General features: G+C 49.2%; 1 protein-coding gene across 1 annotated transcript in view; it reads left to right on the top strand.

The window, feature by feature from the left end:
* The first annotated feature begins 766 nt into the window (after positions 1 to 766).
* Positions 767 to 12,110, top strand: part of TCERG1L (transcription elongation regulator 1 like) — a 104,492-nt gene continuing 93,148 nt past the window's right edge. The window contains exons 1-3 of the mRNA XM_055721311.1: positions 767 to 1,125; positions 2,527 to 2,670; positions 3,454 to 3,634. Coding sequence (XP_055577286.1) covers positions 817 to 1,125; positions 2,527 to 2,670; positions 3,454 to 3,634 — 634 coding nt within the window. The 5' untranslated portion in view covers positions 767 to 816. The remainder of the gene's footprint in view (positions 1,126 to 2,526; positions 2,671 to 3,453; positions 3,635 to 12,110) is intronic.

Here is a 12,110-nt window from a genome sequence, read left to right as displayed (position 1 = left end):
GCTGAAAAACCTCGACGCGGTATGACGCCTGAAAGAGCGCCCCCCGCCCTCCCCCCCTCCCCCCCCCCCCCCCCTCCCCCCCCCCCTCCCCCCCCCGCCCTCCCCCCCTCCCCCCCCCCTCCCCCCTCCCCCCCCCCCTCCCCCCCCTCCCTCCCCCCCCCGCCCTCCCCCCTCCCCCCCCCCTCCCCCCCCCCGCCCTCCCCCCTCCCCCCCCCCTCCCCCCTCCCCCCCCCTCCCCCCCCTCCCTCCCCCCCCCGCCCTCCCCCCTCCCCCCCCCCCTCCCCCCTCTCCCTCCCCCCCCTCCCTCCCCCCCCCGCCCTTAAGCAGCTCTGCCCTCCGGAGGGGGGTGTGCCTGTGGGGCGGGCTGGCCCCGGAGGCCGGCCGGGCCGGTTAACGGGTGCACCCCCCCCAAAAGCATCCTTATCTCATTCTTGGAGCCGGCGGGCCCGTTAACGGGTGCACCCCCCCAAAAGCATCCTTATCTCATTCTTGGAGCCGGCGGGCCCGTTAACGGGTGCACGCCCCCATAAGCATCCTTACCTCATTCGGGGAGCCAGCGGGCCGGTTACCGGGTGCACCCCCACACCAAAGCATCCCTACCTCCGGCGGGGGGGGGGGGCGGCCGGGCCGGTTAAGGGTGCCTCCCCCCCCCCGGGGCGGCCCCAGCGCGGCCCCCGCCCCGCTCCCCGCCCGCTGCCCCCCCCGGGCGGGCGGAGCTTGCCGGCGGCGCCCCGCCGCGAACTGGAGTTTCACTCGGCGGCGGCGCCGGTGCGGAGCTGGGGCGGCCGGGCTCCGCCGCGCCCCGTGCCATGTAGGATGCTGCCGGCTCCCGCAGCCAAGCGGCCGCCGCCCCTGCTCTGGGCCCCCGCCGAGCCCCCGGCTCCCCCCTGGGCCTGGGTGGTCCCGGCCGCCGCGGGGCTCGTCAGGGTCGGTGCCGCCGCCGCTGCCACCGGGGCTCCCCCCGCTCCGCCGCCGCCGCCTCCGCTGCTGCTGCCGGCGCCGCCGCCCGCGCCACCCCCTGCCGCGCTGCTGCGGGCCGCCCCGGGCTGGCGCGTCCCCTGCGAACCGCTCCTGCCGCTGCTCGCCGCCGCCGACCAGCACGGGGCCGCGCTGCTCCACGGGCAGGTACGGGCGGCGCGGGCTGGGCCGGGGGTCTCGGCAGGGCGCGGTGGCGGGCGGGGAGTTCCCCGGTTCCGCGATCCGGAGCCCACCGCCAGCCCCGGGCAGGGAGCCTCCGCGCGGCCCGGCGCTGGTGGGGCTGCGCCCGGGGGAGTGGGTCCGGTGGGACGGGACCCCGCGGGGCCGCGGTTGCACCCCGGTCCGTGCTCCCCCCCGCCCCGGTCCGTGCTCCACGCCCCCTCTCCGGGCCGCCCCCCCTCCCCGGGCTGTGCCCCACCGAGCGCTGCGGGCACGGTGCGCGGCTCCGCTCCCCGCCGGGCAGCCGCCGCAGCGGTACGGCGTGCGGGGGGGCGCAGCGCTTCCCCCGGCTTCTAACACCGGCCGTGAGGCTTCCCCCGGGGCGGGCAGGGCTGGGAGAGGGTCCCGGGTCCCTCCGGCGAGGCTCTCCCGGCACCCGGCACACGCCGGCGGCAGGATGCGTCTTCTGCAGGGGGAGCCCCGAAACACTCCAGCAGAGCCCGTACAGTCGGGTGGTTTGTTTTTTTTTCTTTTTTTTTTCTTCAATATTCCTAAAGGCTAAAGTTTTAAGTCACGTCAGTTGAACCGATCTGTCTCATCAGAGCTTTTCCTGATGAATATTTCAATTATTAATTGCTGTCGCAAGGCTGCTTGAAACAGTAAAGCGGCTTGCTGGAGTGTTTGTCCAGTCAGAGCGGAGCGATCGGAAGCTGTACTTGTAGTTTTGCCTTGTGTCTGTATTTTTTACTAGACAGAAGTGAAAATAAAACAGAGAGGTGAGCGCTGTAGTATCTGCTCGATTTCATGTGATGATTTCCAGCTTTTTCGAACACGAGCGTCTCTTGTGGTTTGGGAGCAGAGTGAGTGGGAGGGAGAAAATAGGTAGTGCTGGGTCTAATGAAACAGTAACATCAATTATTCTCCAGTGTGAGACCACTTAAATAAACTGCAGAGGTGGTTTTACTGTGGGAACCCATTTGCCAAACGGATTTAAGTTAAGATAAAATAACGTTTCCGACATTTCCTTTGGTTCTCATTTGCCTCGAGACGGATTTTAAAAACACTTTCTAGTGATGTTTTTGTTTTGTATGTGAGATGCTGTCTGAGCAGAGAAAAACCCAAGCTTCCCTGGCGACTAGCAGCCATTAGCCAAGTACTGCTTCACTGCCAGGCTACTGATTCCTGGCTCTCTAAAGCAGTTTATAATGTCAGTGCCACGTGTCGCTCGCTGTATAATGCCTAAAGAAACACAAATGGTCGCTGGACTGAGGATACACATTTGAAATTATCTGTACTTATCTTTTATGTAATTAGGAAATCATGAAGAGCATCAGTTTACTCAGGGTGAAATCCTTCTGTTAACTTTTCTTCCCACTTTCTTCCCCTAAGTGGATATTTGGAGCTCATTCTCCAGTCATAGGATTTTCACCTTCGAACGTGGAATTCGTTCCTGTTTTTCCACCTGTGTACACATCTACAATTCCTCCTCATGCTGGGAAAAACTGGATCGATAAAAGGCTACCGAACTGCAAAGTAAGTCTGGTCTTGGCATGTTTAAGTATTTTTAAGGCTAAAGTATATAAGCTGAAAAATTTTAGGGGTTTGTGAATTGCGAAGGCATGTGAAAGGTCAGTAGCTGGGATGTAAGGGATGGCTGATGGAGGAGGCTACTTCAGCGGTTATGCATCCTCACTTTTCTGAAGTTTTAAAAAGACAAAAATATCTTAATATTAAATCTTTATTACGCTGAGTAGAATGTTTTAATCTTGCTATGGGATGTGATGATAAGATTTTTTCATTTTCCCTTTCTTCTTGGTACTTTCACTGTCCCCCTGCGCGCTGCCATGTCCCTGGTGCCCGGGTGTCACTAGTGGTCCTGTGCCCTCATCCCGCCCACAGTTCCCTACATCTGTATATTCACCTGGCTGCATAATTAAAATGTGGCTTTGTGACTTTATCCCATTTCCCTCCCTCACCCCCATGTCTCCTGTTCAGAAGGTGACCCAGGTCTCTAAATTGCAGATGCTCCAGAGTAGCTGTGTCTGGGACACGATTGTCTTCAGCTGATTCTTTTGGTTTTTTGTGATGCTGCATCAGCTGGTTCGTCATGTTAAAAGCCAGTTCATTTTTAGATGCTCAGCTAAACTCCGTCTATAAGACTGATGGAGCAGAAATCAATCTATTTTTGCATGTTCGTCCCCAACTTGAGACACTGTGTGTGCTATAATATTGAGTTAAAAATACTTTATTTTCACTTTTATTTCTGAATTTTATATCTAAAAACTTAACATTCTTTTATTTATTTGTGTTGGACAGATATACTTGAATAATGCATTTGCTCTGGATTCAGCATGGATACATCCTGAGGAATCAAGGCTTTTCCAGGGAAATGAGAAACCTCTGCTAATGACAAATCAAGTAGCTATGGCTATAGCCAGGCCAGCTGCTGCCTCCAGGCCTCTTCCCACAGTGGTGTTGGCACCTCAGCTGATACCAGGTCAGTAGGACATAAATAATAAGCATTTACCTGATTTTTGTTTTTTGTTGTTGTTGTTTGTTTTTTTTTTTTAAATGCATCTCTCAGACATGCGTGAGCCATCCTCTCCTCTAAAGTAAGGGTTTCATTCCATTCAGCTGAAAATCTCTCACTTGATCTGAACCTTGATGGCAAAGTGCATTTCATCCTCTAAATTACTTTTAAAGAAAGAAAAGACCATGTGTAGTTATAGAAGATTGTAACTGATTATTCCATAACTGGTTGTCAACTTCTGGAATGATGGGGCCAGCCACTCCCAGCGTACTTGGTTTGTTTTCAAACAAGAAATTGCTGACACAGTTCATGTATGACTCTCCCAGTGGCTGCTGCTTCCAAGTGTTTGGTGTGGTCTGTGTAGACAGCTGTCAGTAGAGAAGAGCAATTGATCCATCATCTCATTAAGCCTCAGTTATGCGCAGCAGTATTTGTGAAATAAATTCCATTAATCTGCATAACTCAGGTATGTCACAGCTGTTAACAAAAGAGCTAAGCTTTATATTTGGGAAAGAACAGAAAATACATTGCAGTAAAGTGGAATATCTCTATTTTGGTGCTACGATGGTATTTTAAAATAGCAGTTGTTTCATAGAAAAGGTTAAGAAGTAGAATGCTACTGATGTTTAAAACCCTAACATACATTCTTGAGTTCAGAGTTAGGATATCGTTAATGGCTTGCTGTCAGTTGTTTCTTTCTTAGATGGCAATAACGTCCCTTCGATTGACAGCAGAGCCCCTCTTACCTTGCCTTTGCCCTGTAAAGTAGTTCTTATTTTGCAACTGTGTAGCGCACTGGAAGTTTTCTTTCATTTTGCCAGTAATGCGGAGATTCAGTTAGAGTGTGCTGGAAGAGATCTTTACTTTTTGGGTTCATTTGCCAGACTGATTAATTAGCAGTGAATGTTGTTCTGTATTGAAACATGTTGAACCACTCAAATTGGTTCCATATTTTGATGTTTTAGCAAGCCGTTGCAGTAAGCTGCCTTCTCCTCCTGCCAGATTCACCCGATGCTCAACTGAAGTGCTACTCAGCAGCTCTCAGAAACGAGAGTGCCATGGGCAAAACCCCATTACATCGATGCATTCCTCCTGGGGTGCCACGGGGAATAGCCGAGCTGTGCTCCCAGACAGGAGGCACTGTTCCAAGCATATTTTCAAGGACAGGCATAATGATGAAGGAGGTGTTCTGTGCAAGGGAGCAACAGCCCATTGTTTATTTATGTATTTGTGCGAAACGCTGAAATATTTAAAATATTTTTTCAATATTGCAATCTTTAAAAAAATATTTTATAGCACAGTACTTCAGATGTAAAGCAAGAGTGTACCTGGCAGTGGGTTAGGGAAGCATGCCTGGCAGAACAAGGGCATTCCCAGCCTGGTGTCACATCTGTGGTCTGTAAGCAGCGCAGAGAAAAGATTTTCTGCCTCCAGGACAATATATGCCCACACAAGCATGTTGTCTCAGGAGACCTTCAGGTGGATCCAACCCTTCCCCCAGCAGCATTGGCTGCCACCTCTTCAGAACCCCCCTGAGCTCCCCTTTGGGTGGGAGAGGTGCAGGGGAGAGCATGAAGGCCCCCAACCGTCTTTCCAAATCTTCCCATCCCTCTTGAAATCTTATTTCTGACTGATGTGCCCGATGCTGTGATCCAGTAACATCCCAGGCCGTGTGTGAGCTCTAGAGCTGGTGCAGAGAAGGGTGCGTGGTGATGGCGTTACTGCAGGGTGGCGACACCGGTGCCCTACAGCCGTAATCGGAAGCGTTACGGTAGTGCTTGAAGTATGTCCTATATAATCTTTACACTTAATATGAAGAGTAATAAAAATACTAAGAGCAAATTGCTTAGTTAAGTGGTTTGAAACTGAGAAGTTAATAAGCTTTTTGCAGGCCACGTGGCTGCATTCATTTTGAAAGCCTGTCTTAATGGCAGGTTTGCCTTCCACAGTTATCAGTAATGATATAATTGTTTTCTCAATGTATCAGCAATGTTACAAAGATAAAGGAATGAGGCACTGGAGTTTGGTGAATGGCAATGCACATAGTTTAACAGCTGTGAGCTCCAGCTACTAGAAGGTGTTATTTTCTGTAAGAAAAGGAACCAGCTATTATTCTCTCGCATATTGTGAAACATGAATTTATGTACTTACCATTTTGTGTACCTAAAGCAAGTAGTGACATTTTATTTTCGCACCTCAGAATGATAGCTTGTTTTATGTCTACTGGATACTGCATTTTTTGTGAGGAAGGCAGCGTCTAGATATTTTTACAGAGAAAGGATTAATATTTTTGTCTCCTGTATTGTACACTCTACTGTGTGGGTGAAGTCAGGGCTGGCTTTGTCCCGGGTCAGGTGTGCCCGTATGGCATCTGTGTATTCTACACATCCCTGTGTGGTTGGTGGCTGCTGAGCATGGGGTGAGGGGGCAATGGCAAGACCCCTTGGTGGCACCCATTTGATGAAAGCTGTAGCTGTCTGGTACATGATGTTCTGTGCTTTGACTTTTATTGATGCTGTTTTAAATGTCTGAAGGCATGTTTTTGTGCTTCGGCATTCCTGGCTCTCAAGAGAATTGCTGACAGTGGTTCCTTGCAAAGGGTGTGTTTTTATTGGTATTTTTGAGAAGGTTTTTATAGAATCACAGAATGGTTTGGGTGGGAAGGGACCTTGAAGCCCACCCAGACCCACCCCGTGCCCCGGGCAGGGCCCCCTCCCCCCAGCCCAGGCTGCTCCCAGCCCCATCCAGCCTGGCCTTGAGCACTGCCAGGGATGGGGCACCCACAGCTGCTCTGGGCAGCCTGGGCCAGTGCCTCGCCGCCCTCACGGGGAACAATTTCTGCCTCACAGCTCATCTGCATCTCCCCTCTCTCAGCTTAAGGCCATTCCCCCTTGGCCTGTCACCACGTGCCCACGTGCAAAGCCCTTCTCCAGCTTCTTGCCGGGCCCTGTAGGTGCTGGGAGATGCTCTAAGGTCTCCCCGGAGCCTTCTCCTCCCCAGGCTGAGCAGCCCCAGCTCTCCCAGCCTGGCTCCATAGCAGAGGGGCTCCAGCCCCCGACCATCTTCATGGTCTCCTCTGGAGACATTGCTGGGTCATGTTGAGCTTCTTGTCAACCAACACGCCCAAGTCCTTTCCCCTCAGGGCTGATCTCAATCCATTCTCTTCCCAGCCTGCATTTGTGGTTGGGGTTGCCCTGACTCACATGCAGGACCTTGCACTTGGCCGTGTGGAACTTCATGAGGTTCACACGAGCCCACCTCTCACACCTGTCCAGGTCCCTCTGGATGGCATCCCTTCCCTCCAGTGTGTTGACCCACCACACAGCTTGGTGTCATCGGCAAACTTGCTGAGGGTGCGCTCGATCCCGCTATCTCTGTCACCATCAAAGATATTAAACAGTGCCAATCCCAGTACGGAGCCCTGAGGAATGCCACTCATCACCGGTCTGCACTTGGACATTGAGCCGTTGAGATCAACTCTTTGAGTGCCACTATCCAGGCAATTCCTTTTCCACCCAGCGGTCCATCCATCAACCCATGTCTCTCCAGTTTAGAGACGAGGATGTCATGTGGGACAATGTCAAATGCTTTGCACAAGTCCAGGCAGATGACATCAGTCGCTCTTCCTTCACCCACCAGTGCTGATAGTAGAAGGCCACCAGATTTGTCAGGCACGATTTTCTGTTTAGTGAAGCGCTGTTGGCTATCACTAATGACCCCCTTATTTTCCATGTGCCCTAGCACAGTTTCCAGGGGGATCTGCCTCCCTTTCTTGCTGGGCACAGAGGTGAGGCTGACTGGCCTGTAGTTCCCTGGGTCTTTCTTTTATCCCTTTTTAAAAATGGGAGTTGTGTTTCCCCTCTTCCCATCAGTGGGAACTTCACTGGACTGCCATGACTTCTCAGGTGTGATAGTGGCTGAGCCGCTTCATCCATCAGTTCTCAGGAAAAGCTGGAGAACAAGCCTTTCATCCAGCCCTGTGTGAGGGAGGGGGCAGGGGTTACAGACAGAAGTGTTGTCATCTCTTCACGAAGTGAAGCTCTCCAGAAGTGCTTCACAAGCTGCTGAGCAGAGCCCGCAGCAGGCTGCTGCTCCGGCAGTGGCTGGGTGATGAGGGGAGTGAAGGAAGCATCCCCATCAAGGTTAAATATTCATTGGTTCTGTGAAGTTGAGTGAGATGTTGGCTTGCAGGTTATAGCCCCTGAGATCCATGTTTGCCTTCTGCTTGCTGGAGGGTGACTGTGAAATGCAAGGTTAGCGAGTCAATGTCTCCTGAAGTTGTGTGCACAGTCCTGTATCACACAGGCTCCTGCATTGGCAGGGACTGAAAGCTTGCTGGCTCTCCAGGAAACTCCAGTGTGATGCTAAACCGAACAGTCTGTGGGCACTCCGGTAGAACCAGTAATATACTGGTCATCGGTGTGCTTCTTACAGAAGACCGTAATAGTCTGCAGCTCGTTTCAGGGCATCATACTCTGAGCAGATCATCGGCACACAGAGCCAGACATTCTGCAGGGAGACCCTCAGCCTGCGGTAAGGACTGAACCACACACCTGAGCCAGCTCCCAGCCGCAACCAGTGCTGCGAGTGCCTGGAAGCGAAGGTTGCCTCTGTAAATCTTGCTGATGGCTTACTGAATAAATACCCTCAGGAGCTTCCAGGGGTGAAAGTGGTGGGCAGTTGCTCAGCAGCAGTTTGGAGGCTTGCATAACCTTGACAGTGGAGTGTTTGTAATACAGGATCTTCAGCCGGGTCCTTGCATGAGTCCTTGCATCCTGGATGCTCCCCTCTGCACTTCTACATCCATTTCCATTTCAAAATGTTTGGCAGTCCTCAAATGGGTTATATTTTTTTTAACACCCATTTCAACATAAATTGCATTTTCTTACTGATCTTGAGTGTTGTGTTGGCCCTGGCACTATGGATGTCTTCAGTAACAGCCGCAAAGGTGTATGCAGCAGAATGCGTTACGGCAAACGCATGGCGTTTCCAGAGGGCTCCTTCAGGGAGCCTTGTTGGAGCCGTGAGTGCTGGGAGGAGATGCTGAAGAGGTGAAAGCCTTTTAATGGCTTTCATCTTTAACAGAACACTCAGGGTGTCTTTTCCATTTGTAACCAAGGCAGACTAACTTGGAATGGAGACTTTCAGTGGTTTATGGCGTTCGTTTCCTTGAAGAGAAATAGTCTTCTCTAAATCAGACTTCTTTTTTTTTTTTCTTTCTTTTTTCTTTCTTTTTCTTTCTTTCTTTTTTTTTTTGAAAGATTTTTCAATAGAAAATACTTTCTGTTAAGTCAAAGCTTTATTGCTGCCTCTACATTTCCACAGTGTCTCTTTGCTCAATAGCAATCCCTTTGCTCTGTCATCCATTGGTGTCGGAATCAGAAATGCCAGAATAAAGAGTTCTTGTATATTCTTTCACCAAATTGCTTTAGAATTAGCAATCTTATGTAGATTAAAATTTTCATCCTTCCTGTTAGTGTCCTTTTCTTTCTTTTAATCCCACTAATCTTTACAGAAGCGAGACAATATTTTTCATAGCAAGTATCAGTATTAGAATGTATATGCATGTACACATATATGTACAGATACAGTTTTGTAGGTAACGCCAGTTTAAACTTCAGGCACTGCAAATCTATCAAGAAATGTGGTTTCTTTGTATTAATTTTGGGTTCCATTTTCTTAGGTTTAAGAGTTTTAAAATACATGACACAGGACCTCCGACTCTGTATTTCCTACACACAGGCTTTTTATTTGAAGCACATGTGTATGTAGAAGTAGTCAGGTTTTGGTCCTCTCAAATTGGATTCTTTAATATTTGATGTGCATGTGCTAGGGCTCCCTTTTTGTAAGACAAGAATAGCACTGCAGGAACCTGAATATCCCTGAAATGCCATGAAAACCATCTATTTGTGGGGAATTCAGGCACTGCAGAGATGAACAGGTTATTAAGTCTGTGGGAATGCTTGACTTTAATTGCAGCCTTTGCTAAGTTTCTGTTTTGCTTATTAATTTTGTGGGTTTTTTGGTGCTTTTTCTGTTACCTGCCCAAATCAAGTGCAAGGTTTAGCCTAGTTAAGATTTCTTTTTTTTCACTGAAGTTTTAGAAATAAAACTACGTGCAGTGTGTTTATGGGAAAGGCTTTTAGTTCTGACCCTGTCATAATATTGTCCTACCTGGCCCCAAGACCTCATTATAAAGAAATCTACCTCTCTCAGTGATTTGCAGAGGCTGTTTGTATTTGTGAAAAGCCAGGTATATTTATTTATTGCATATGAGCAAAAAAGTTAGCTGCTAGTGGTGCTGTTACTGGCAGACCCCTGCAATAGCTGGAGTTTACAAAATGGAAGAGGCAATAAGCTTTTTTTCCTCCCTTTGGGCTACGGAAGATAGGGATATCGATATGTTTTCCTTTGCATTGGGATAAATATGCTATTTAAGTCAATCCATTGCTTCATTTTATTGATTGAGAAATGCTTCGGTTGCTCAGCTGCTGACATTTCAGACCATGTGCAATTTAGGTAGCAGGGCCAGCAGGTTCTTGGTCATCTGCCTTCTGCAAGTATCGGTACTGCTGCTATAAATTAACGTGCTATAGGTCTTCCAAGTATTTGGGCTTGATGAAAAGACAAAGTTCCTTGCAAGAGGCATCAGAAGCTCCTGTTAAAATCATGCTTGATGGCAAGCCCTAAGACATGCATGGGCATTGCACGGGGCAGGGGGCATTGCATGGGAGGGCATTGCATGCAGGCAGGAATAGGAGTTAAATTCCAGGCAGCTGTTGGGCACCGGAGGGAGAGCACCGACACCTTGGTGCAGCTGCTCCACGCAGGAGTGGGCTCGCCCTGGCAGGCTGGGGCACTTAGGAATTGCTGTGCAGTGGGGTTTGGATAGTGTAAGAAGTGTCAGGAGAGGCTTAACCAAGAAGCAACCATCTTCAAAGCTCGAGCCCATCATTTCAAGGATGTGCTTTGCTGAGGGTGAAAGTAGTATTTTTTTCCTGACCTGGAGTGGTGTCCTGAGCCTGGCTAGTGCTGGCCAAGCGAGTCTCCCCCAGTGCCTGGCATTAGCGATATCCTGCATTAGACGCTCAGACAGCATGGTGTTATGTAGGGGCAGGCTCAGTTTAAGTAACGCTTTCAATTTCCTCCTCCTTTTGTAAGCATCTCCGTGAGTTTTTCTGCTGGAGCCAAGTCTCTGGTCATTTATCACTGGTGGAGGCTTGCCAGCTTCCCACCGCAGCACTGCCTAGCCTGGCAAACTGACTGGCCCTCTGGCTTTCGGGTGGGAGGCACCACCAAGCCCACTGAAACAGATGCTGAAAAAAAAAAGAAAAAAAGGTTTCATTGTTTCTGAAAAGGAAACTTATTTTTATTGGTAGTTTGTGTGGGTTTTTTCAGAGATACATTTATTCTATGGAAAGCACCCAACTGAAATGGCATCTCAGCCTGCCAAAGAGGATCGGCCCTATTGACTTGGTGGTGCCAGAAAATAGCTTTTAAATGGCAAAGGGCTGCGTGGAGCAAGCAAGGAGAGTAGCTACTGCTTGATCCCAAGGGCTTGTAGTAAACAGCCTTCTAATCCTGTTGATGAATAAAACAATAATAAAAGTAACTTATCTTCCTAGCTGCTATCCATTTCTGGGTAATTATCTAATAACAGAAAAAAATCAAATCCTAATATTCACCGAATGTCTATAGATATGAAGTTTGCCCCTGACCTTGCCCTTTTTTTAATACCTCTTTCCACTTGGCACCTTGCATCTGATCATCTACCGCTGTGACGGGAGATTTATTCAGAAAGTTGAGAATTCAGCCTTTAAGGTTGAATTAAGCCCCTGCTTGGCTGCTCAGAGGGAGCTGGCAGCAGCCCCCTTGAGATAGGAAAATCCAAATCCAACCAGCATCTCCTTGGATGTACTGCAGCCAGTAAATTTACATGTATCTATATGTAGTATAAATAACTATATTATTAAAATACTCGTGTCTTCAAGTGTAACATTTTTAAAATCTGTAGCCTTTTAACCCTAGCTATCATTTTTTTATGTATGTGATGATTTTTATCAGCTCTAGAAATGATCCAGTGTGTAGGCTTTTCAAAAATGCTAGATCTGTAACTGACAGCTGAAATAAGTTTCAGAAAATGATTTTTCTCTTGGTGTCCTGCCATACCTGGGCCTGGGGTCGCTGTCCCTGGGGGGTTCCCGTGCTGGTTGTGGGCACAGCTCTGCCCAGGCCCCTGCCACTCCAAAGGGGAGGAACAGTTCCTGCAGAAAAGGCTTGTTTTCTTCTGTAAGTTGTCAGGGTTTGCCACATTGTGGGTTTTTTTTTTTTTTTTTTTTTTTTGATGTTATTGTTTTGGTTTGGTTTTGGTTGGGTTTTTTGTTTGTTTGTTTGGGGGGTTTTTTTGTTTATTTTTTGTGGGTTTTTTTTAACCTTATGTTTT

The sequence above is a fragment of the Falco cherrug genome, chromosome 9, assembly GCF_023634085.1.
Source record: "Falco cherrug isolate bFalChe1 chromosome 9, bFalChe1.pri, whole genome shotgun sequence".
Lineage (NCBI taxonomy): Eukaryota > Metazoa > Chordata > Aves > Falconiformes > Falconidae > Falco > Falco cherrug.
The sequence above is the reverse complement of the archived record's forward strand: the minus strand, read 5'-3'. Positions and strand labels throughout refer to the sequence as shown.